At 51.7% G+C, this 26,017-nt stretch overlaps 1 protein-coding gene across 2 annotated transcripts; it reads right to left on the reverse strand.

Annotated features, from left to right (window-relative positions):
* Positions 1-653: 653 nt before the first annotated feature.
* Positions 654-25,408, reverse strand: crim1 (cysteine rich transmembrane BMP regulator 1 (chordin-like)). Of its 2 annotated transcripts, XM_037487278.2 has the most exons (15): positions 24,730-25,408; positions 21,128-21,289; positions 20,665-20,838; positions 14,307-14,549; positions 11,248-11,427; positions 9,652-9,855; positions 8,681-8,809; positions 8,252-8,405; positions 5,451-5,572; positions 4,854-5,072; positions 3,459-3,674; positions 2,340-2,564; positions 1,458-1,574; positions 1,198-1,376; positions 654-1,095 (listed from the first exon to the last, which is right to left on the reverse strand). In XM_037487278.2, exons 1-15 carry the CDS (start codon positions 25,025-25,027, stop codon positions 901-903), a joined length of 2,817 nt encoding a protein of 938 aa, XP_037343175.2. In that variant the 5' UTR covers positions 25,028-25,408; the 3' UTR covers positions 654-900. The 2 variants fall into 2 exon arrangements, with proteins under 2 accessions (XP_037343175.2, XP_037343176.2); XM_037487279.2 differs by lacking the exon at positions 14,307-14,549.
* Between the last annotated feature and the right edge of the window lie 609 nt (positions 25,409-26,017).

A 26,017-nucleotide genomic window follows, 5' to 3' on the forward strand; every position in this document is an offset into this window, starting at 1 on the left:
CCCGATGGAGCGTCCCGATGCACGGCTCTGAGGTCCGACCCGTCCGAGTAGAGAGAGAGAGGAAGCTCATTGGCTTCTGTACAGCGACAGGGTTCCCACGGTTCATTATGTAGAGGTTTTTTTTAGGTTTTTTTTACATAGAATGAATCCGGTCATTTGAAGGTAAAAACAAAGCTGTCAATTACGAAAGCCACTTTCACAACATTGCAATCCGGCGTCCATAATAAAAGTGAGAGGTGGCCAAGAAGAACACTACAACTAGAACAGATACCTTTTAGAAATATACAAAAACCACACATTCTAAAGCCGGGCGTCTAAAAAAGGCCTGTTGACTTGATTTGGCTGCTTAACCCAATTTGGTCTCAACTGGATTATCAGGAGGGGGGGGGGGGGCAGCAGCATCCTCTACATCCCCTTTTAACCACGGCCCAAACTCTCCTCCTCCCCCCCCCCAAAGCGTTTATGCTCATCTTAATGCCTCAAAGTTCCAGTATCAAGGGAGGCAAATATTAGCAACAATCGTACAATGTTCACAGTCACGTTCTGATTCTCACAGAGGAACCTCTGGCTGCATCCCCCTCTGTTTTAAAGCCGAGCCCCGAGTGGCTTGTGTCCTTTTCAGATGTCCCCCCCCCTCCCACCCTCGTGTCCCGTTCTGTCCACATGGCGCCGTCTTCGCCGCGCCAAAGAAATAATGTGGACACACTTTGTCTCTTCAAGGAACGTCCTCAGTTTCACACGGACAGAAGGGTGGGAACGAGGTGTGTGTGTGTGTGTTTCTGTTGCACTGATCACCATGGATACAGCAGTAAGAGAAGAAGGAGGAGGAGGAGGAGGAGGTGGTGCCGGACCGCTCCCGATGGGCAGTGTTCGAGCGGCGCTGTGCTGGTTCTGGGGTTCTTAGCGCGGCGTCCAGGTGTTGCTCAGCTTGGCCCTGGGGATCGTCATCTTGTCGGCACGCGTGGAGCTCATTTCGGGGGAGAAACGGACCACGACGCCGCCGCAGTCGTGCTTCACGTTGTGAAATGCGTTGTCCTTGGAGGGCTCCATGTAGACCACCGAGTTCTTGTTGACGTGCTTCTTCAGGATCACCGTCTGAGCAGCATCAGCAGCAGGAGAGAGAACCTTCTCAGACTCATGGGTTTGCTGACGAAAGCCGACCAATTTAATTTGAAACCACGTTCATTGACGTCCCACCTTCTTTGGCGCGCTGTAGCAGGACATCTGCACCCACTTCTTTTTCCTGTTGACGAGCAACGCCACCGCGAGGAAGATGATGACGGCCAGTAGGAGGCCCGCCAGGATCCAGGCGGCCGACTGGTAGACGACCGCCATCTCCGTTTGTCTGGGGTGATTCTCGCCCAAACCCGGCTCATCTGTGGCAACACGGACAACACGGTCAGTCCCACCGAAAGCCCCGCCCACCTGCGGCGGGACGCGGTCACATGTCCCCCTACCTGTCTCTGGCGTGGCGGGCGGGACGGTGGCGGCCGTGATCCACGTCGCGCTCTCCGCTGTGGTCGTCGTCGTCGTCGTCGTCTTGGGGACGCCGCTCGGCACCGGCGTTGTCATTTCTGCCCGCCCCCCCCCCCCCGGGGAACACGGTTAACAGTGTCGCCAAAACGTTCCAGACATACAACATTTCCAACCCGGTGTCGCTGCACCTTAACCCCTCCCCACCACCCACCCATTGTGCGGCTTTTTATGAAAGGCGTTGCGTTAAGAGCGCTGTTTATCCGAAAAAGGGGCAAATAACAAAAACAAAAAGGGCAGGAAAAACGGCAACATGTCAAGGGGGGAACAATGGGAGCCTATGCTGAGGTTTTCCTCTATAGGAAAAGCTGACTTGGAGCTTTGCCTTCCTGCGCCGCCACAGAGAGAGCGAGCGAGAGAGCGAGAGAGAGAGAGCGAGCGAGCTGCAGGACGATTCAGCCGGCGACAGGAAACACGTGTGAATGTGCGGATGCTCCAGGAATGTTTTTGCACTGAGCTTCGGGCCGGGCGTGGGCGTGTGTGTGTGTGTGTCACATGGAATGTTGTTGCTTTGGATGGGTGTTTGCCCATGTAGCGCCGGTGTGGCTGAGTCTAACGCACGCGCACACACACACACGCACACGCACACACACACACACACAGGAAGCTGGCATCCCCTCGGTTCTTGACATGTGGCGTTGACCAACTGTAAACTTTCCCAAACAACAGGCTGCGCCTTGTTCCATCTTTAGAGAAGGGAAGGCACTTTTGCCTCCTTTTTGTGGACGCGTCGCGTGAACCCGCACATCGGAAGAAAAAAAAAACGGGGAGATGCGACGCGGCGCCGCTCGCACTCACACACTCACCCAGCAGGCAGTGCGGGCAGCACTGGCCCTTGCGCAGGACGGGCACCCTGCAGTCGGCTGGCGGGCAGCGCTGCGAGAAGCAGCGGACGGTGCCGTTGTGGCAGGTGCAGCTGGTGCAGGCGTTGGCCCTCCACGAGTCCCCCGGCAGCAGCACGTCCCCGTCGCTGGTGACGCAGTACTCCTGCTGGCTGCTGTTCACGGGCAGCAAGGGGCTCAGCGCCTCCTCTGTGGCGCAAAAAAACAGGGGGAGGGGGGTTGATGAGGTTTTAGAGAAGTGACACAGAACTGCCTCTTCAGTGGACTTCTACTCCCCCCCCCCCAGTCTGCAGAACATCACAATCCACTGAAGTCGTTTGGCCTCAACTCTCCCTCCCATCGGACCCCCCCGCGGGGCCTGAGGGGGGGGGGATCTGTGGCCCTTTTCATGACCAAAGACTTTTTTAGATAGCATGTGCAAACTGCACTGCCCTACTGTACACATACATCACAGGGCCTGTCAGCCCGACGCGTGTTATTCCCACATTCCTGGTGGTCAGGCCCATGCGTTTATCAAAGGCCGCCCCCCCGTCCCCCGACAATCTGCCTTTTGTGAAGGGAGATGCAGGCAGATAAGGCATTCTGGAGGAGCCGCTCTCAGGCGCAGTCACGCGTTGCTGATTTGTGGGCCTCATGCTCGGGACATGTTGACTTCAAGTGTGTGTGTGTGTGCGTGCGTGCGTGCGTGCGTGCGTGCGCGCGCGCGCGTGCGTGTGTGCGTGCGCGCGCGCAAAGAGGCTTGTTTGTGTACAGCTGCAGATCAAATATGTGGGTGTGTGTGTTTCTTTGCGTTCGCCCTGACCCTTTTGTGTCAAACTTCATTCCAACAACCAGAGGAATGGCGTGAGATTCAGAGATATCGGTTACATATTGCCGCCCCCACCCCCCACCCTCCAGCTGTAAGGGGAGTTGGGATGAACCTCCACGGTGAAAGTAGTCCAGGCTGGTTGTGCGCCTGACATTAAACTGCTGGACGGAGTCCAACGTGCATTTATACTCCCCTCCCGCTCAGGATTAAACAGGCGCTTGGTTTTTTGTGATAAACTCTCCCGCAGCCTTTTCCCCCCCCCTCCCCCCTGTTACCTGGGCACACTTGGCAGCAGGTGTCCTTGTTCCAGATCGGCGTCTGGCAGAGAGCGGGGGGACACTCCTCGGCGTCGCACAGGACGCGTCCCTTCCTGCAGGTGCACACCGTGCACTCGTCCAGGTTCCACGTTTCCCCCTCCACGTAAAACTCCCCCCCGGGTGCCCTGCAAACCACCATGTCCATCCCCTCCAGCTGGCCGCTGCCCGACTCGTCTGCGGCAGGAAGAAGAAGAAATATATTCATTGACAACAATAGCTCCTACGCGGTGAAGCAGAGAGAAGGTACGTGAGACGTGATGAGGTTGTGAGGGATGAAGGGGGTCCGAGCTGCGTTATGACTACACGGCCATCATGGAGTCCATCCCCTGCTCCTCCGTCACCGTGTGGTACGCTGCAGCCACTGCCAAGGACAAGGGCAGGCTGCAGCGTGTCATCCGCTCTGCACAGAGGGTGATCGTCTCTCCAGGACTTTTTTGCTTCCAGGACCTTGAAGCGGGCCAGAAAGATTGTAGCCGACCCCTCCCACCCCGGACATGAACTGTTTGTGCCCCCTCCAGCCGGCAGGAGGCTGAGTTCCATCAGGACTAAGACCTCCCGCCACACGAACAGTTTCTTCCCTTCGGCGTTCGGGCTCATCAACAGAGCCCGGGCCCTCCCCCTGACTGACTGACTCTCATGTCCATTACCTTTGTCACTTTCACTTGTCACTTTGTTTAGCTGGTGCACTTTATCTTTATTTTTATTTCGGGCACAAGTTTGGTCGGACACATCTTTCGGGGGGGGGTGGGGAGTACCATCTGTGAAGCGTTAGCCCCGCCGTCCCCTGACTGTGCGTCAGCTCCCTGAAAGTTGTAGACATTCTTTCACTCCTAAATATTTGAACAGCACACTGAGTCACCCCTCCGTAAATATCCCGCATGAGTCGGAGGGTTGTGGACAAGAAAAAAAAAAAAAAAAGCAGTGTGGGTGTGGATCTGTGTGCCTACTGTTTTTTTTTTTTTTTTTAGAGAAACAGACCATGTGTTGTAGAGTTTAAGTAGGCGAGAGGTTTTAAGGCCTAAAAGCCAGTTAATGATCCAAAGCCGTCTGTTAAGTGAGCCGACGGAGCACTGTGTACTTCGTGCCGCCACATACGCCGGGCAGGTGTATTAATTCAACATGTATTTCTATATATAACGAGATCTTAAAATCAATGAACGAGCCCACACCGCCGCCAAGTAATCCTGGAACCTGCCATTTAGGGTTAAACATACGTTTTGGCACTCATTTTTATTGGACTCGACGTCTAGAATTGTCTCATTACGAAACACGAATAACGACCCAAGCTAGAAAAACAAAGTACGGGCCTCTGGTTAAAAGCGGCGTCACCCGTTTGGACGCAGTCGCACTCACCCTCGCAGGTGGGACAGCACTGGTCGGGCCTCACCAGCGGGTGAGAACAGCTGGGCGCGGGGCAGGAGATGAGCACGCACATCTCCCGCCCGGAGTGGCAGTAGCAGTCGCGGCAGCCGTCGTGCCAGCCGTCGCCCTCCTCGTAGCGGCGCCCGTTGGCGGTGAGGCAGTGGGCGGGCGCCGGCGCCGAGGCCGTGGTGCTCGGGACGCGGCCGCTTTCTGCAGCGTCGTGGGGAAAGGGAGAAAAAGGGGCTCAGTGCGCCTCTCGGCAGTGTGTTGACTTTTCTGTTTAAACCAAAAATAAACCTTTCCTATTCATGAATAGTTTAACATTCCACAGATTGACCAACAGTTTGAAAATGATGTTTGTCCGCGTGGCGTCCTTCTATTTGTGGACACGGCAGAACCCAAAGTGTAAATGAAGATGAAAATACAACCCAACTGGCAAAAATAAAACACATCTCGGCGTAAATATGGCGCCTGCAAACTTTGCTTTAACCCTGGTTGTGTGAGGAGTCTGTTTACAAGCAAGGCTCAAAACCAAAGTCTCCACATTGGTGCTGCAGAGGAGGAGAGAACTAGAGATGGTGGCTTCACCTTTGCACGCGCAGACGGAGCAGCCCCTCCTGTTCTGGGTGTAGCCGTCGCCGCAGTGCTTGTCGCAGGTGAAGGGAGGACACCTGATGCAGCGGCACATCTCACAGCCATGCTTGTTCCTCCTGCGTTGTGGAGCGAAAGAAACAAACAAAATGACTTTCGGGGGGGCAACGTGACAGGTAGACAAGTAGAAGAGGAAGACACCAGGAAGTAGAAGAGGAAGACACCAGGAAGGTAGAAGAGGAAGACACCAGGAAGGTAGAAGAGGAAGACACCAGGAAGTAGAAGAGGAAGACACCAGGAAGGTAGAAGAGGAAGACACCAGGAAGGTAGAAGAGGAAGACACCAGGAAGTAGAAGAGGAAGACACCCTTTGCGCAGCTCGAAAGGTTCAGAAAACTCTCCGAGACCCGAGACGTGACGTTCGTGGCCGAGGGTCGACCCAGGTGCTCAAGTCGGGTATAATAAACATCTGGACCGCCCCCCCCCCCCCCCCCCCCCCCCCCCTCCCGCCCCCTCTCCCTCTGTATTGGCCGCGTTTGAAGAAGGCCTAATAAAAAGGCCAACAACGTGGCGTCCCCCCGTCACGCCGACGACTGTGGAAGGAACCACCTAAAGCCTCAGATGCTTTCAATTCACTCTGCTGCCGTCCTTATTGCTCCAGGAGCCTTTGGCGGACACGTATAAGAGCAGCGTCCAGACAGGGGCTCATGTGGGCGTCTCGATGGGGGGGCAGGGGGGAGGGTACAGAAAAGGACAGAAAGAAAGCGAGGGGGAGACGGGAGATTCTGGCGGTCAGGTTTTTAAGCTGGAAAGTCAGTGGGAATCAAACTAAACGGAGCAGAAACGAAAGCTGAGTCGAGTTGTCAAAGCAGAGCCCCGCGGGGGAGTATTATGGGCTGCAAGGGCTTCAGAGGGAATCAGGCCAGTGAGATACGATCATAAGCCTTATGACACATGTGATGAGCTGCAGGTCGACGCATTGTGGAAAAACCTTGATGAAAAGAATGCACAAAGAGGTCCTCTCTCATCCTGGGCACCTCTTCTCCATCTCTCTCTCTCTCTCTCTCTCTCTCTCATATTCAGCCTCTCTCGCCCAGCTACCCTCCCTCGGGGTAAGTGATGACACCAGTTATTGCGAAGCGCTGGCCTCGCTGGGGTCTGGCTAATGCCTCTATTGATCTGAAACCCACCCGTTTGGACCGAGGGACCCAACGGGCGGGGGGCGGGGGGGGGGGGGGGGGGCGTGTCCCATGGAGGGACGCTGGCATGGCACAATTTCAGCAACTGTGATGAGCAGAAAAATACCATTCATGACCCCCGTGAGGTCACAATAAAAAAACGCTTATTTTTCTTCTGTTTCTCCTGACGTGTGGAGGCCTGCACCTTCAGTGTTGGACGTGTGCATTACTGTACAACACGGGACGTCGTCAATGCAGCCAAATGCAAACACAGGGACCCTCTGTGTCTCTTCGGTGTAGCTGCAAGCGGAGGTCTTCTGCGAGAAGATGGATCTGCATCGTAAAGCTGGCCAGATCTTGGGAGGATTTCAGACTGCTGCTGCTGCTCATGAAGGCACAAAGCCGCCCCCCCCCCGACTTCCTGCTCTTCTTTTCCACCCACAGGGTCCTCCTCGTCCTCCCCTCTTCCCTCAGACGCAGACATAGAAACCTGGCTGCCACAGCGTGGCTGAGACACTGTAAGAATCCCAACGGTGTAGGTCTCCCGAAGGCCTGATGCGTTTTTCATCGTAAATTTGGAGACGGTTACGATGATTTATGAAATGAGAGCGGTGCCTGGAGACCGGGCAGTTCCAGATGTTTTATTAGGTGAAATGGGATTAGGGGGGAGATGAGTTTTGCAAGGGGGCTGAGAGGCTGGCGAGGGCATCCCATTAAATCACACACACACACACACACACACACACACACACACACACACACACACACACACACACACACACACACACACACACACACACACACACACACACACACACACACACACACACACACTTTAAAGACCTGGAATTTGCTACCAAGGTCGGCCCTTTGATCTTGGATGCACTACTGCTGCAATGTTCCTTTTAGACCAGGACCAAACAGACTCTGGCTTACGATAAGTATTGAACTTTCACTCCTCCTTCCCGTCAATATCTTTTGACTAATTTTTTTTAAACTTTTTTTTACATATGTAAATATGTTTTCAATGACATAATCTGACTTAATATATTCAAAGATCTTTCGACCTAGCATATTTTGACTTATATATTTCATATTTTTGATTTTTTTGAAAATAAATTTGGACCGCTTACTTTTTGTTTACATTTTTGACAGTTCTTTGTTTCAACAGGACCTAATATTTTTTCCATGACATTTTTTGACCCAATATTTTTGGTTATGATAATTTTAACTTTTTTAACATTTTTTAACTTGTATATATGTTTAGACTTTTTTCGACGACTTTTTTCAAAATACCTTCAAAATATCTTTTTTGTATGACATTTGTATTTTGATTTTTTTGACAAATTTTTGACAAATGTTTCAAACAAATATATTTTGTATTTCTTTTCCAAAAATATTTTGGACCGAATAATTTTTCACTTTTTTTTCAAAACATTTTTAGACAAATGTATTGTGTTTTTCAAAACATAATTTATCATAATATTCTTTTTTAACATGATATTTTTCAGTTTCATAGACTTTAATATATATTTGACTTTCTGTTTGAGGTAAAATTACCTTTCAAAAATCCTGGATGAGAGATAAATGAGAAACCCACAGGGTCACAGGTCGTACTTACACAAATCCATAGGGGCAGGTCTTGGAGCAGGTCAAGGGGCGGCACTTTGGCACGGGAATGCTGCACTCGCACACCTCGCAGCCAGAATCGTCCGTCTTGTATCCCGTCGGGCACTGGAGGGAACAGTATTTTCCCAGGTCAGGGCAGGAGTCATCTGAAAGAGTTGAACGAGAGGTCATGTGACCGGGGGCACAACAATCCATCAAAGGAAAGCCACGAGGCTCCACGGGTGCTCCCCATAGGTACATTCTTCTGACTGAGGAACCATATCAAGAGTAGCCAACGCATGCAAATAAAACGTCCTGGATATGAACATGTCTTTGTTGATGTGAAAACCAAGTGGTTAGCACGGCGCCGCATGTCCGCCGCTGCAACACGACGCGGGAAGCAGAGGAGACGTGTGATGTTCGTTCTTCTCGGGGGACTCACTGTTGAGGCACTGGCAGAGCAGACATCCGTTCGCGTCTTGTTGGAAGCCGTAGGGACAGTCGTTCGGCGACAGGGAGCAGTTCTCCAGGGGAGGGCACAGCAGGGGGCTAACTGTTTCGTAAGAAGGTTCTAGGGGCACAAAAGGAGATGACGGAGGGTAAAGGTTGGGATTCATTCCATGACTTTCTCAGTTTTCTTTAAAAAAACAAAAAAAACCCCGACGTGTTCTTCCTCATCGATGCCTTTTGGTGCCAACTGTAATAGCTGCCTATTTACGCTCGTAGTATGGACTAAACAGCGATTACGGATAAATGTGGAGCAATTACACCAGGGTGGAACGCACTGTAAGTGGGCGGGGGGCGGGGGGGTTACATCTCCCCGTCTTATTGCTTGGAACTGTCTCCCAATTAATAGGTTGAATATGCGTCTAAAAAGCACTCTTTATCTCGAGGGCTGCCATTGAAGACAAAAGAGCGCCCGCTGCTAGGAAGTTACACAGCCCCCGGACGCCTCTCGAATGGGGGGGGGGGGGGGGGGCAGCTTTATTGTGGGGGCCGCGCTGAGTGAGGGCACACCGGCGTCGCAGCATGGCCGTTCCCCCGTCGAAGGTCTGCTGCCACGTAGCTGTAACTAATTACGCTCACCTACACCCCCCCCCCCCAAAAAAAAGAAAAAAGGATCCACTTCAATTACGCAGCCTAGCGCGTTAAAGAGCCGAGGCCCGGGCTCACGAACACAGGTGGGTCTCATTTTGGCGGGCAGCGGTAATAAAGGAACACAAAAGAACCCTGCGGCTCTTTTTTCTTTCTTCTTCTTTCTGTGGCCTCCTCTTTAATGAGCCCATGCCGACAAAGCCCTCCACGGCGGGGGGGCGGGGCTGCGTGGGCCGCTAGGCGCCTCTGGCCACGTGGTTCTGACGCACATTAGATACCAATCGATTTAGAAATAAATGAATGAAAGAAACGCCCCACCTTCACAGAAGGGACAGCACTCTCCGGGGATCTTGACGGGGTACTGGCAGCTCTGCTTGCAGGCCATGGCCGTGCAGTGTGGTTCTCCGTCCACACACTGGCAGAAGGTGCAGTCGTCCTCTTTCCACTGCTCCTCGTGGGCCCGCAGCTTGTTGTTCACCCAGCAGCTGGCCTTGGTGCTGTCCATCGACAGCAACTCCACATCTGAGAGGACAGAGGGGACACGTTGTGGCTCGGCCAGGGACTATGTCGGTGTTATATTGATACATGGGGAAATGAGACTGGGTCAACAGTCTTAGATTCTTAGATCCTTGTGAAGGATCATTTTATTTTACCCACTTAATCATTGTATCCATTTTGTTGTCATTGTGTAAACAATTTTTACAAACACCAATAGTCAACCCTACAATATCGCGTTCGAGGGATTTGACCTAAAAACATTGTGACGCTTGATTCTCCACACCGTTGATCTTGTCGTCAGCAAAGTCACATCTACAGTTTGGCTTGGCTACGAAATTGCATTCAAACCCGAGCTACAGTCCAATTAACGTTATGCTACATCTTCTGCTGCAATTGAATTACCAGGAGACCCAGGGAGAGCAGAGCTGGAAGGAGCAGGATACTCCACGAGGGAGCCGACAAGATGGCTCGTCACCAGGAGCTGCTGTGTTTTTATCTACATCTAAAAGTGAGGAGAGGCCCTTGGCTTTGTGACAAAATACATTAGGGGATTGGAGTTTTTAAGAGACATGTTTTAGGGTTTCGTAACTCGTAACTGCTGGTCCCCAACGTGTCCGCTCACCCTTTGACTGCAAAGCTTGAACCCATCTGCGCGAGTTTCAGCCGTGACCCTTCAGGTCCAATACGTGTCATTGCCCAAAAGCCAAAGTGCTGTTGATTGCTACATCTTTAGATCTAGCAAAGCCCCGTTTTCATTTACTATAAACCGTTTAATTTTTTTTTCGAAGTTCCTTCCATCTGGCAGTGGTTAACCTGCACAGGATCCATTTTCTTTTTTGCCGCTGTACTCTGACCCATTTTTTATGAAACTTTAGAGGGCCGCTCCCGGGATGTTTAGCGTCTCACTCCCGTGAAGCCGGGCCACTCTGGCTGTTTAATCCTGAAGTGGACACAGTGCCGTGACCGTCTCCCTCCAACCGGCCTCTGGCGGACTGAGATGTGGCCGCCATATGCGCGGCAAACCCAAAACGCCCCGATCCGAGCTCCCTACCTGGCTTTGAACACATGTGTTCTGCGATTGGATACCCCTCCCCCAGACATTAAACAGCCGCGCTGTACACTCTGAAAGAGTTTTTATGTTCTACAGTCTTTCCCCAGTGGAAATGAATTCCGGTTGGTCCTTGTGTGTGTGTGTGTCTCGATTTTCCAGCTATGTTAACAACTCTGGAAACCGGTTATATGAGGAAGCCATTAAAGTCGGGTCATGGTCGTAGGTGTTGGGCACGGCGAATTTTGATATCACCTCCAGCGGCACCGACTTTCCACCCTGCCAGCTGGCCACACAGGGCCTTCTCCCCTCTCGCTCATCGCTTTGCAAAGTTAAGAAAATCGAGTTGAAATGGCAAAGGCGTGTACCTAGGCAGACGGCGCAACACTCTCCCTCGGGAACGTAGAAGTTCTCACACTCCAGCTCGGCGCACTCCGCCTTGGAGCAGAAGGAGATTCCTCCCCGGCACCGGCACAGCCAGCAGGGGTCCACGCGATACACCTGCCCCTCGGAATACTCCTTCTCGTCGTGGACACACTTTGGAGAGACTGAGGAAGAGGGAACAAGGACGAGAGGAGTCAGACAAGCTGGTGACAGGTTTTAACCCGAGAACCACGTGACCATTTGTGCAAAGATTAACACAAGGATTTTCTCCTCATGACTGGATGACAGAAGAATGCAGTTTTTAAATCACAAACGTCAATCTCGATCAGTGAGAGAATCTCACAACTGTATACAATCAATTACATATGCAATACACACACACAAATCCACGCTCTGCTATTCATGCAAATGTTTAACCCAAACCAAATGGTGCTGACGCAGACACTGATGGCTTAAGCCTGTGGGGTTGGAATGGCATTTGTCAGACAATGGAGCAAGCCAAGTCCATGAGAAGGAATTTCACAGGGATACATCTAGTCTTGAAAAGGAGTCAAACTCTTGCAGTGGCGGGTAAAAGAAAACAGTAGTGGGTCTGAGGCTTTGGCAGAATCTGGGCTCAGCGTGCTGGTGGCAGGTGGAGTGAATCAAAGCTCTGGCCCTGACTTTCGCAATAGCATCCAAGCACTTAAAAACGTCTTTTCACTGTGTTACGAAATTCAAACAAGGCCAGTTACAGCAAAGCATGGTCCAACCAAAAACAGCATACAGGAAAACCTGACAGTTGGCATGTATACATGACTGTGTGCATTATATCAATAATATATAATTTCCACACCATGCAAATTACACTGTTAATTATTCAAAAACAATGGTGGCCAAACCTCTTTTCATCAAAGCCACTCCACCTAACGGCCGAGTGAGGCCATGTGGTTACGTAAGGAATCCAGAGGAGTAGCTACAGTTGTATGTGCGAGGTAAAGGCATTGCGCAGATGCGGCCAGATGTGCGGCCAGCAGTTCCTATTAATGAGAGGCAGAGGTCACGGCCGTGCCTCTGAGACTCCGGGCCGAGTCTGTGACGATGACCCGAATGCCTCCCGACAGACTGATTCAGAGCAGGTCGGGACGGTTACTGTGGCTTTAAAGTCCAGCCGAGAAATTTGATTTATTCTCTTTCTTTCACTTTCGTTCTTTCCGTCTCGTCCTCTTTCTTCCTCGGTGTTCCTGCAGTCCGGCATTGCGCGCAGCAAAACCAAGCAGCCAAAACGCAATAAGCACCTTAGCTGCCCCGAAACCTAAAACAACTGGCGTCCAAGGGTCTAAATTTCGGACATGCTTTGTGACGTGCAGTCTTCTCTAATTTGAAGTACAGATATATATATATATATATAATATGGAGATGAATGAGCCATGAAACATTGACACAAAACTTGTCTATATCATTCACAATGAAGCAAAGAAACATGACTATTCCCAAAGCAGAATATATATGGGATTTGTTCAAATCAGTACAGTAGTGATACTTTGATCGGCCATGAATCCATGGCCAATTTAGAACTACAAGTTGAACTTGTGTCAGCAAAACAACTACGCAATCGATGTCCGGGGACACTGTTGTTGCGTGTTTAGAACAGACCCAAGCTGAGCCCCCCTGAGATCCTTTGGCTGGCGATCTCAGCCACATTTCTCAACACCGACGTGCATCTCAAAAGAGCACGTGCAGTCCCGAGCCTACCCTGCATCCAGGGACCACTAGAAAGGGAGGAGAGGGGGGGGGGGGAAAGGGGCCGGAATATTGTTTATAGACAGCAGGCAACAGCTAAACAGGATCTTGCGTATCATCGGACGACATCGGGTCAGGTTCATCACTCAGATACAGCGCTTCCCCCTGCAAGCGGGGGAAAGAGTCTGTCATCAGCCAAATGGGAAGTGGAAACAAGTGAATGATGGGGGGGGGGGAAGGGGGGGGTTGCGTTAATGGCTGTTTCCATCAGAGGACACGTCTGGTATTTGAAAACGCCTCGGACTTGATATGCGTTGGATAAGAGTATTTCTGGCCAGTGCTCTGGGGGGGGGGGGGGGGGGGGGGGGGCGTCGGTGTCCTCGAGCCGTGTCCCGGTCTGTGGAGCTTTCTGACACGCCGCGCAGTCATGCGGGGCCTAACGGACAGTAGGGGCTGCACAAAAGGCTTCAAGCCCCGGGCCCAAAGAGCAGCAGACACTTGTTATCAAAACACTGATCCCATGGCCCCCAGGGCCGCCATTCAGCCCACGCTGGCCTGCCGGACTCGATTACCCTCCCCACTGGCGGACGGGAGCACATAAAAAGCATTCCCATCAATGAACTGTTGAACCCTTTCCCCTTGGACGTGTGACCAGACAGGAACCCTTTGACACTGCACTTCTGTTCAGCAAATTTGTAGCCTAAGCACTTTTCTGGTCACTGGGCTCGTTAAGTCCATTAATTCCGGGACGCGGCACTCATTTATGCATGTGGAGGGCCCAGAATGGGAATTTGTTCTGTTGGTAAAACAGTGAATATTTGTTGGGAGCGCAAAGTAAACAGACCAATACCACAGGTCCCCCCCCCCCTCCCCTCCTCCCGTGCCTTCCTTCCTGGCTCTCCTGGCTGCCTCTGGGCCACGCTGAGGTGTCCCTGTTTGTGTTTCCACATCTGCCCTCTCTCTCCTTGCATCTATTGTCACTAGGTTAAAAAAAATGCCAAACTACTGGTTTGCTTTACAAGACCCATTATATGTAGTATCCCTTCGGGCAGAAGAAATATTGTGGATACACCCTTGCAAATAGGTCTTTGAACCGCGGTCTTAACCGTGGCCAAGCCTGATAAACAGCACAACAGCAATTATCCAATCAGCCACTTTCCTTTTCATCTGCTGGCGTTCGGTCAGCAGGGAGGAAAACATGACTCTTGAGGAAAATAATAATTGCTTCCTCCAAAGGCGATGATTCTCACGCCGACTGTGCCATTGCCAACCCCCCCCCCCCCCCCCCCCCCAGATTGCGTGTGCAGTTCAGCGCGCTCACCTTTCGGGCACTCGAAGACGTCACAGCAGTCCCCCGGCTGCCCGCTGGCCTGGCTGAGCGGCACGGCGCGCTGCCCACCCGGGCACTTGGGCTCGTGGCAGGCGCGCGGGTCGCAAGTGCACTGGGGCAGTATGGAGGGGCAGCAGCCGGCAGGCGGGGTGTAACTCTTGGTCAGGACCGAACCCTTGGGGCAGGAGGGCGCCGGCACGGCGGGGCACATCACGCCGGCACACCTCAGCTCCTCTGAAACACACGGCAATGGATGCACGTTGACATCGGGTGTGCTGAAAGGGGCGAAGGCCCTTTGCATCTTTAAAAACTGCTGCGCGCTCAGACGGTCCCCACCCTGTTTCCAAAGAGGAGGGAGGGATTTTTCGGACGTGTGTGTGTGTGTGTGTGTGTGTGTGTGAGGGCTACTTGTCGCGTCAGTTGAGCCACGTCAGAAATGACCGCTACTCGTGTTACAGTTTGAAGGCTGAGTTCACGGAGTCATCAGATCCCCCACTTCGGCGACAGCGGCATCCTGTCAAGAGGTGCGAAGTGCGTCGCTCCGGACACGAAAAGGGTCCCGTGCAACGGGCCTCTGATCCCGCCCAGCCGGGCCCCCAATCCAAACAGCCCCTCAAGCTCTAAAACCAGTCATTAATACCAGCCAACCTTCAACAGAGATTCTCTTCTTGCCAGTTTATAATCTCCCCTTCACTTCAGCATACCAGGATGTGTTAGTCTTTTCATTGGCCAGAGGCAACATAATAGCTCTGATACCCCCTTGGAAAAAGGGGAAAGAGGTGCAAGGGTACTGGAAATTTGGGCACGGGGGCTCGGGGGTGTATTTTGGAGCCGGTTCAGGAAAAGAAAAGTGGAGCTCCCCTCTGTACGGCCATTGTTCGAGAACAGTAGCTACCTTACAAAGATTGGATTACCCAAACCAAAGGGCTGTGTTTATTTGGTTCTCAGTGTAATTGGCAGAAAAGAGGGGTGAGCATGTTCTCGAACCTGTCCCTAGGATTGTCGATTGTCTGAGTGATTGCCAAGATCTCGCGCTGAAAACACGCTAAATACACACTTTGACAGCCGAGAGCGGAAAGGCGCCATTAACCAGTGGGGGAATTATGGGTGAGAAAGAGTGAAATCTGGTCCAAGTTCTCTCGATGGCCTTCAGAGACTGGCCCCAGTCTCTCAGAGGATGGGCCTCATCCCTGACATTCGAAGACCTGTAGATGGATCCCACTGTTTTTTTCGCCACAAGATGTGGGGAATTGAACCGACGAGCACTTTGGGGTCCAGACGACTGACAATTCCCTCCCCCTGATAATGGTTCTGCTCAGCCGGTCCTCAACTCCACAGCCGGAACTTTTGATCCACCCTGTACATAGTTAACCGTTCCAGCTTTTTCTAAGACATGATGCTCTGCTGGGATTCTGGGTGACCGTTGATGCCTCCCTGACCTAGAATAAACACGGAGGAGAGGAGCTGTATGACTGCGGCCGCTGTGTTTTGGTGGGTGGGGGTAACATTTCTGACAGATGAAATTGAGGATAGGGGGAAATGTTGAATTTTACTGGCTTCAGATAAATAGAGCGGGAGTGTGAGGTATCTGTACTGTACTGTTTACTCAGGCAACCTGGGAACAGTGAGCACCGCCACAAAGCTCTCATTGATAAAACTTTGTGGCTGAATAGCCTCATAGAAAATGAAGGGGAAAACCCCTGAATTAAGGGAGGCTACAACACGTTTAACTGGTTTAGGCCTAATTACCAAGCTGGAGTTAAAATAAACGTCCTCTGATTGGCGAACGTTTCACATCCAACAAAGTCTGCCAGTGCTCAGTCGAAGACTGGTTTTGCATATGAAAACCTCACACTGCTTTAAGCCAAGGAAAATGGCCTGAGACGATCTTCTACAAACGTTCTGCTCCGACAAACACTTTCTGTGCATTGTATATTTCCCGGAGAAGGGCTGATTGCTCCTTCAGTGGTGATAATGACTGGGGTCAGAGCGCGCTGGGAAAAGAAGCTGGCAGACATACCATTGTCATTTAAATTAATAGAATTGTATCCATCCGTGGAAACAGTCCAGCCTAGGCAGGCCCAATTAATATAATTTTCTAGCTGGCGTATTCAAAAGCACAATAGGCGGACGGAGAAGATGGAGAAAAGTCAGCAGCAAATGGATTTCTATCCTGTGCTGTTTGTCTTCTATCTCGGAGCATAAATGGTTGTAATTAGAGAGTCACCAACCGCAGAACCAATCTCGTGTCACAATGGTGGACGTACTCCAGCTTGCACAAACACAAAAGGCCTGATGTGTGCTGTGTTTGAGAAGTTCCCTCTGCAGATTAGGCAATACGTGCTTTTCAATAACTGTAGTATACCAAAGAATGGAAAACCTTTGACCTCAAAGGAACAGTCACACACACACACCCAAGTCTGCACGAGTCGGGATACGGAAATCTCTTAATTACCACGGAACGGTCCCTTTTGTTAACATTGCCTATTTCTGGCCCCTCAGCAGTTTATTGAATAAAGAAAAACACCTCCTATCTAAAGGGGGTTTTCTTCTCTTCGAAGCCCGGGTACAAGCGGCGCAGTCTTCGCTTGGACCAGAGCGGCTCGGCCATGCAGAAGAGGCTGTGTTGACAGGCCGAGTTTACTCATGGAAAATGCGCACAATGTGAGTTCTGTTCACTGACTGACTTTGGAAGCAAGTCAGCGGAGAACAAAGCGGTCTCAGTCCGGGCCGCCCTGCCTGCGTGCGTTTTCTGCTCCGTCCTCGAGTTTTCACAAAGTTTCCCCCCCCCGCGAAAATGGGACGCATCAAGCACCGCGTCTCGCGCAGACCTGCGGCCCAGGACCGAGGTGTGCATCGGCGAGTGTGTGTGGGAGTGTGTGAGGGGGTCCGGGCCAAAAGCCACCAACTGGGTCACCGTGACCGAAATTTTTTTGTTGCAGAGACTTTGCCCCGTGTTCAGGAGCCCGAGGCTTAATCGTTTACATCAGGCAGGAAACCGTAATGGTGAGGAGGAACAGACTGAACTGGGTGATGCCGACAACCCAACGCGTTGAACCACGTCTGGTTCATCGTGCTTTGTGAGTGGGAATTTTGTGCCGTGTCATCACCGTTCCAACGGATACGACCGATGTTTTCATGATTAAATCACGTCCCTCAGTAAAGACACTACACCATTGAGAAAACATGAGCAAAAATATGAGGAGCGCAAAGTTCTTGTTTCTTCTTAATGTTGCTCTCAAAGTGCACCCGATTGATGCATTTAACTGTAAAAATTCCTTCCCATGCAACCTCATAGAGGGTCTCACAATGGGGGGGGGGGGGGGTCATACTTGAATACATGTCGCACATACTGTCACTCAGGCAACACTATAGCTCCATACGTATCTCGGCAAATATGTAGCAAACGCACGGAACACCTGGTGTGTGAAATTGCGTAAAGAGGCAGTGTAGCTGTGGGTGGATTTGGCCCGCGTGGAACTGTTCCCATTTGGGGTGAAAGAATGCCGGGTGATGGATGAAATCGTCCCGGGAGCTAAAGGAGTTGACTTAGGCTGCAGTCGGAATGGGTCCGGGGTTTTAGGTCAGGATTTAGTGAATGTAGGGGGTTAGAGGTGGGCGCGCAGGAATGGTCCGCGATGATGTGTGTGTGCGCGTGTGTGTGTGTGTGTGTCTTGGCTTTTACCACTGGTCTGATTATGGCTGGTTTAGGGGAGGGGGGGGGGAGGGGGGGGACCGCAAACCACGAGCAGTGAGCGGGTAGACAGCAATCCCAACATGCCATTTAGGGGAAGTTCTTTGTCTCGTTGGCTGCACAGGACTTTTGTCCCCTCTCTGAAATCACCACACACACACACACACACAAATGACACACTGGGAAACTGAGCAGCTGGCAGGGTACAACGAGGGGGCCACGGCTTCCGCGGACGGCGGCACACTAACACGCAGCGCGGAGACGTCTCGCGCCCCTGCCAGCCGGCGGCGGCGGTCTGGCTCAGCCAGTAATAGCTGCGCCACAAAGAGGCTGCAGCCAAGCAGAACTAACAGTCCGTTCACCGGGGCGGAGAGGGGCAGGACGGGGGGGAGGGAGGAGAGGGAAGGGGGCAAAGGTGGAAGGATTTGTGGGTGACACGCAATCGCAGCAAGCACTGCTTCTCTGTCTGACGGGCCCGGTTGTGAATTCCATCACCGCCATGTGCAACCCGACTGCTTCTAAATCGCTTGGATTCAACCATTTCTGTGACCAAAACACGTCCCAAATGCCACAGCTTTTTCCCGTCGGCAGAGGAATTCCTCTAAAATAGCAGTTAGGACCCTTATCATGAATAAAATATGTCAAAAAAAACCCCAACAACAACCAGACACCACCCTCCTAAGCCCCTGGAGCCTGTACTGGACACAAATACCTCAACAAAACGGTCTGCTTCACTTGTGATTTCCTATCTTCCTGTGTCTGCCTCCTCCCCCTCCCCCACCCCCACCCCCCCCCCTTTCTCTCATACTTATCACATCCCCTTTTCCCGGACATGTGGGTATTACGTCTGTTGCTTCTGATTGAACGTCTGCAGCCAAATTACATCTCGAATACCAGCGCTGGTGTCGTTTCAGGATCCCGCTGAAACGACACCAGCGCACACCATCGGGCGATTGGACACCTACGGTGTGGCGGAGCGGAGGAAATGTTGAGTTTGAGCAGATCGCAGTGTGTCACGTGGGGAGAGGGGTGAACCAACGAGACCACTGGGTGAGTCAGAGAGAGAGAGAGAGAGAGAGAACGTGAATGGGTCAAAACCATTTCCACGTGTGACCTCGGAGAGGAGATGCTCCGGAACAGAGTGTGCGGTGGACGAGCGGTGGACGCCGTCTCTGTGCAGACAGCGTCCCGACCACGGAGGACGGTCCCGCTGGTGACGGACACAAGGGCAGGAGGGGCGGGGAGGGGGGGGGGAATCTCTGCCGGAAACATTCTAGACAAACTAGATAATTATCTCACGCAGACAGCACGCAAACGCACGCGTGGTCGTGTGTGACGGTCCCCATGCGCATGCCTAGGCCCAGACATAACACACACACACACATCCCAGGTCTCTTACTTAATGAGGGGCCCATCAGAAGGGCGGTGCGGGGGCGGGGGGGGAGGGTGTTGCAGCGAGAACTCATAAGCTGCTGAAAAAATGTCACCCGTTGGCTTGGTGGACGAGGCAGTTACGAAACGGGGGAAGTGGCGCCACGTCTTTCACTGTGACAACGGGCCTCTATTGCGCTGCGTTTAGATAAATAATCTCAAATGTTCTTCCAGGGGCACGTCACCAGACGGCGTCTTTTTGTCATCGGCAGGCCGCCGTTGGTCTGAAATGTCAGCTTGTTTTTAGGAGAGTATCATACGGGAGCAGCGTGAAGATAAAGAAAACCCTCAATCGCAGGCTTTGGAATGTCACCAAGTTCACCCACTTCACTACAGCAGGGGACTTCGTCGGGGGGGGGGGGGGGGGGGGTGAGGGGGGGTTGCGGTTTTCCAGTCTCCTGCTCGTTCATTAGGACGAGGTTGACCCAACATACGCAGAGGTTCAGCGAGTTCACTCAGTGGAAGCCCTGTCCCATTTTGCAAGTGTCACTCAGGAGGCAGCCGCCACTTTGTCTCTCTACCAGACGCCTCGCAGTCCAAATGAGGAAAACCCAACGGTCCGTGCCAACATTTTTCTGGCGGTAGTGTCAATCGCGCAGGGTGCTAATAGAAGGGGGAGAACACACATTGTTGTAATTCTCACACATCGTTCAAGGGATCTTCTGTTCTTCTCGAGCATCCATCAGACTCTCTCTGGAGCTTTTCAGACTGTTCCTTATTTTTCTACCCTGTCAGTCAGATTCACATATTCCATCTTTCCGTCTCATTTTCTTTTCATCACATTGGTCTCAGTCTTTCCCTGAGCCGCCTCCGCCTCCACTTTTCCCACTGTGCATGGTATCATGGGAAGTACTTTTTTCAGTAACTCAATGTACATCTTTGCCATCTCACACACACACATAGTCTTAAGCACTTTAAAGGGACCCTCGGCTTAATATTAAAGGTAACCACATATAAAGACAAGTTTCCATTGGTTTCCGGCTCTATGCTTTATGTCAAACATTTTATTATTATTCTGTGTTCCACTCAGAGTGGCCCTTTGTGCAGGGGAGGTGCAACGCTGTAGCAATCTTTATATGAATGTAGTTAAAATGGATATGAACTGACAAAAATCCAGTTGAAGAGTCACTTTGCAGTTGCAGACTCGGGTAGAAAGCTGCACATTTTGACCCTAAACGAGCAAAGGAAAGCTACTGGTCATGTCGCGGGTCATGTGGAGGTTACCTGCAGCATCCTGGCACTGGCTGCGGTTGACGTAGGCGAAGTGGTGGTGGCAGCTCTGAGACTCGCACACGCAGCCCTCGGTGGTCAGGTTACACCCCGAGAACATGCAGGCCGGGTTGGATGGACCCACGTACTTCTCTCTGTGTCTTTCCCGGTGCTCGTGCCTCCGACCCTCTGAAACCACAAACACACAACCACAAACACAAACCCAGGTCATCAATGAGTCACATTGGCACCACTCGAGGTTGAGTGGGGGATACAATCCAATGCACAAAGCCTTAGCATGTGTGTCATCACCATGACATGCAAGTAGCATTAGTCACCTCAGAGCCACATCTGTTATGCATTAGCTCCTCTCAATGGACAGTATTATCCCCTCTGACTCAAGATTACATACACGTGTGTGTGTGTGCGTGCGTGCGTGTTTCAACATACGTGTGTGAACGAGAGAGAGAGGGCTCACCTGACTGGCCGGCCTTCATGCAGCTTTCCTGGTCGGGGTAGCGGAAAGAGTCCAGGCAGGAGTGACGGGCGTCGCACACACACTGGCCCGCGGCTCTATCGCAGCCCGTCATCAGGGGACAGCGCTCGTCCTCCAGGCCGGCCTCGGGATGCGAGGGGAGTGCTGCGGGGGGGTAGGGGTTAGAGGACATTAGGGTAGGGTAGACATATGGGTAGGGTAATGAACTTATCACGTGAACCGTTTTCTTTCCCACATTTATAGCCGGGAATGAAGAAACAGATGAAGCGCAACGCAAGCTAACGCGTGCCAAGAGACGATTAGCGGTTAGCCGGTTGCGACACATCGCTATTGAGGTGAGTAGTGTATTTCTGGGCCGCCATCCATCCATCCTCCCTCCCTCCCTCATCATGCCCCGTTACTCCAGCCATTGATTCCATTTGTTTGCTTTTGTTCCAAAGCAAGGGGCCCTCCCAGGGTTTCCGTCTCCGTGGGCCGCTGGAAATCCTCTTCTGTACCACTTGCGCAACTTATTGTTCCCTCAGCTGGCGAGATGGCACCTTTTTGGGGCTTTGCCCAACTTGGAGCGAAGTTCACCCTGAGAAGGAAGGCCCCGAATGATGTGTCGTAAAAATGCGTTCCCATGCGTGCGTGAATAAACGTATATTTGTACTCCCAAATTACACTCCTTCACGGTTGTCCAATCTCGCCAAGAGCGGCAGCAGAGTAAACAGGATGAGACCAACTGTGACCTCGAGTAACCCCGCTGCCAGGCATTTGGCTCCCAGGCCTCAGTCAACAGGGTGGAAGCTTGATCGGAGCTTATCATAATACTCTGGCTTTCTTTTCTACACACAGAGGAAACGGTCCGGTGAATAGGTTCAACTATACAACACAAACACTACCACCTCATGGTGTGTTTATCGGAATGCTGTGGTAATCCTACCTGGGAAGAAGGCCTCTTAAAATAAAAATCTGTTTCATTCTCAGTTCGGATTCAGAGCAAGAATAACACGAGGACCCAAAGTGAATGGAATGTCTTTTCGTTAAATTAAATTCAATATAAAAAAACATGCATTATATTAACTAAAATAGACGTTTCACTATAGAAACAATGGGTACTTAATATATTTTACTGTTGCAGGTAATTCAATATAACAGTAAAAGGAAGCAAACTCTTTTGCATGACTCCTTGCAAGTAAAGGTGAGACTACCTTTAGCCAGCCCGTGCCGTTAATAGCTCTACCAGACGGCCATCGGGACGGGAAGAGCACAAGCGGCCTTTTGAATCCCTAAAACGTTCCGTGATTTCCTTTCACCTTAAAATGATCCTCACCTCCACATTTTTTCCACCCCGAGGCTTTCCTGTGCCCGGGAGGGTATTTTCATTTGAGGTGGTGGCGGCAGCGTTGCCTGTCTGTGTCGAGTGCTAAATCTGGCGTGCAGAAACCGACGTAGAAGTCAAAACAATGACCTGAAAGGCTGAACACTGAAGGCATTGTCCCCCCCCCCCCCCACCCCCCACCCCCATTAACTTGTTTCTTGCTTGACCCCGTGGCCGGCCCAGCTCGTTCCAAGCCGGGCCTACCTCAGCCCAGCCCGCCTTTGGCCCGACCCTGGTGTGGTCTGGCACTTCCAGCCATTATCTGTCCGGGGGCATGACTGTAGCCGAGGTCCGTGGCTTCATCCCAGAGGGATTCCGCTCTCTCAGCCACCGAGACTACTTGTCTTGGCAACCAGGATGAGAAAGCTGACCTCTAGAGGCCCTCTGGCTGATAGTGAGCTAAAAAGGAAGTCTTTGAAACATTAGATAATAACAAAGGAAGGGAGAAATAGAAGGCGAGTGGACATTGCGTCCGTGTAAGATAGACATTCTGTTACGTGGTATGTCGAGTGCCTCTGGAGCCGGCGGAAACTTGACGGCGTCAAAACGAAATGTTTAGCTACAAAAGCCTGAACCGTCTCACCTCGCCTGACAGCCCCCCCCCACCCCCGGTGACTTTGAACCCTAGAGCAGGTGGTTGTGTACTCACAAAACGCGTAAACACACTCCACCTACAACCTCAACATTTGGTTCCCTTATGAGAATAACTGATTTCAACATCACAGGTATTATTCATGGGAACCTACAACCGTTTCAAGAGATTAGTTTGGGTTTAAAGACTTCACACTTTATCTCCAGCTCATTTCCACATCACATTTAGATACCTGTGTATATTTACATTACACTCCCAAGTCTGAAAAACACATGCTTGATGACTGGGGCCGATGCATTGCCAGGGGGCATATTCCTGATACGATACGGAATATGTCACCTGTCACAAGCTGCTGCGTCTCTCTCGCTGACAAATTGCGACCACCCAGAACATCAAAACTATGAGGAGAAAAGCAGGGGATCAGAAAGCGGAAACATTTACCCCCCTTACTCCTGATTGCGAGCCTAATCACTTTAAGACCCTTGGAGCTCGAAGAGGGAAATCTGGGATCAGCCTCCAGCAGCCTGCCTACTGTGGCCCCTTGAAACACAGCGGGAGGTGTTTATTTACCCCAACCTGTGGACCCGCTAGGGTATTGAGATTGTGTGTGTGTGTGTGTCTGATTTAGGGGTCAGCAGCGTGATCCGAGACCCCTGAAGCCAGAGGACCAGAAGAGGCACCGCTCAATCAGGGGAGCCACCCGGTCTGCCACTCGCTCCAAAGCCGTTCATTGGCCGAGGAGCTGTCCTCCAGGCGCCAGACTGACCTGCACAGGAGGCCCAATCAGCAGCGGCGGGCGGGCGGCGGCGGCGTCCCCTGGGACGGCCCCCGGGATTCAGACCCTCCCCGGAGCCCTGACTCGGACCACCCCACAGAGGGATGGCGAGGGGGCAGGGTCAGGCCATCCTAGACACCTACTGAGAGCCGCTCACTCCCCCCTAAAGTCCCCGCAGTCCTTTTCAATCATTCAGGACAAAGTGCAGGTGGAGGAGCCGCTGGGTGGCTTGGTTTGTTCCTCAGGGCATTCACCGTTAAGAACCTGACACCCTACACGTGACTTGGATGTCAGAAAGTTGCCAGAGTGTGCGTAAAATGAGCCCATCGACAATCTAGCAGCCAAGTTTGTCTTGGCTGGAACAGATCAGTAGAACACTGAGGATTCACCAGATTTCAGATGTAAACCTGCAGGAGACCTGGTATACAGGTTGCAATTACTACAGCTTACTATTGAACAGTGTCCATGTTGAAATCATTCTGGTTTTACTTTAACTCACTGCTTTCTTATTTATTTTATTTTGTATGCGTGCCTCTTTGAGTTGTAAAGCAAAGAAAGACTAAACGAGACTACTGATGCCAAATCACTGCTTCCAAACCTTTTCCCCGTGGCTTGCGAGCAAAGAGGCGACGACGCTTTGAGGAGGAAGAGAGAGCAGTTGAACATGAGCTGCTCCAGGCAGCAACAGACACTGCAGTTCAGGGCTTAAGTGACATTTCAACGGTGATGCCCTCACCGAGTTAATTGACACCCACGGCTCTTTTTTTTTTAAATTACACCGCTGAAGAACTTAGCAGCACATGTAGTGCTCCCCGTTACACGAGTTCATTCAGAAAAGAAAGGGCACCACCCACCTTTACACACTCCGGTTTCAGGGATCGCGGCCGCTCCTGTGCCGTTGACGGAGGCGCAGGTCAGCCCCAGTGCGCAGTAGCCGTGCGCCCAGTCCTGTCCGCCGCATGGTTCCCACTCCAGCCGGGCACAGTGGTCACAGCATCCGCAGGGATCCCTGGCCAGGCTCCGGCCGCCCTCGCAGCCGTGCGGCGCTTTGGCGACGCAAGTGCGGAGACCACACGGCGTGCAGTCGTGAGCCGAGAGCGCACGCACCAGAAAAAGGGCATTCAATAACACAACGGAGCACTTGGTGAACATGTTTTTTTTTTGGAGGGGGGGGGGGGTTGAAAAAAGAAAAAGGATAAAGCTTTCCGTTGAGTTTCCCCGAGGAAATAGTCCGCTTGTGTCGGATTAACAGCCGTGTGGACTCGCCGCGACGCACACTTCCAAAAGTTGAAGACTTCCTTGAAGTTTCCGTGGCGCGCTGATTTAACGCGGCGCAGCTCACTCCAGGAGCAAAAATACCACCAGACTGAAGTGTGTGGATGCGATGTCTCAAGGTTCAGTGCGAGGGGCAGGTTGATGCACGCCACAGCGTCTCATCTAAGTAACCAATCCAAAAACCGAGGCTGGTGGTGACGTCCACTGAGGACTGATGCTGCTGACAGCGACGCACGGGAGCGCAATGTGACTCCAAAATTGTTTCACAGACATATGGAAATTAGCGGTGCACCCCCCCCCCCCTCCCCCGCTCCAGCCTGACCCCCTCCCATTGACTGACACATTCTCCGACCAATCACAAAGAGCCAAAAGGGGGAGGATTGGAACTGATGTGTCGCCGCTCGGCAGCTGTCTCCGTGTTGCGCAATGACGCAACTCTTAGTGCTTGTATGTAAGTAAAAAAACCACATTTGACTCAATCTGCAGTACTTTATGACACACCATCATGACTCTTTACATACGAGATTGGACTATAATTCACCTCATTAAAGAATACATTGTATAGTCTAAACACCTCTCCCCTAATTTACAGCAAGGCTCTTATCACCAACCCCCTGATTATTCTTTACCTCCTTCAACAATGCAGCCGTAAACTCTGTCGAAGCCGATCAAACATTCTCATGGCTGCATATATATCCCCAGCCTTACCTTTTGTGTGTGGATGAGTGCGTGCTTACTTGTGTTTGCAGGTGTCAAATTGTGTACGTGGGTGGCTTTATGTTTTTTAAGTCAAAAGGTCATTTCTTGTTTGTTGAAGCAGTGTTTGTGTGCTTCCATGGCAGATGGATGGTGTGTGTGTGTGTGTGT

Source organism: Pungitius pungitius, chromosome 14 (assembly GCF_949316345.1).
Source record: "Pungitius pungitius chromosome 14, fPunPun2.1, whole genome shotgun sequence".
NCBI classification, from domain to species: domain Eukaryota; kingdom Metazoa; phylum Chordata; class Actinopteri; order Perciformes; family Gasterosteidae; genus Pungitius; species Pungitius pungitius.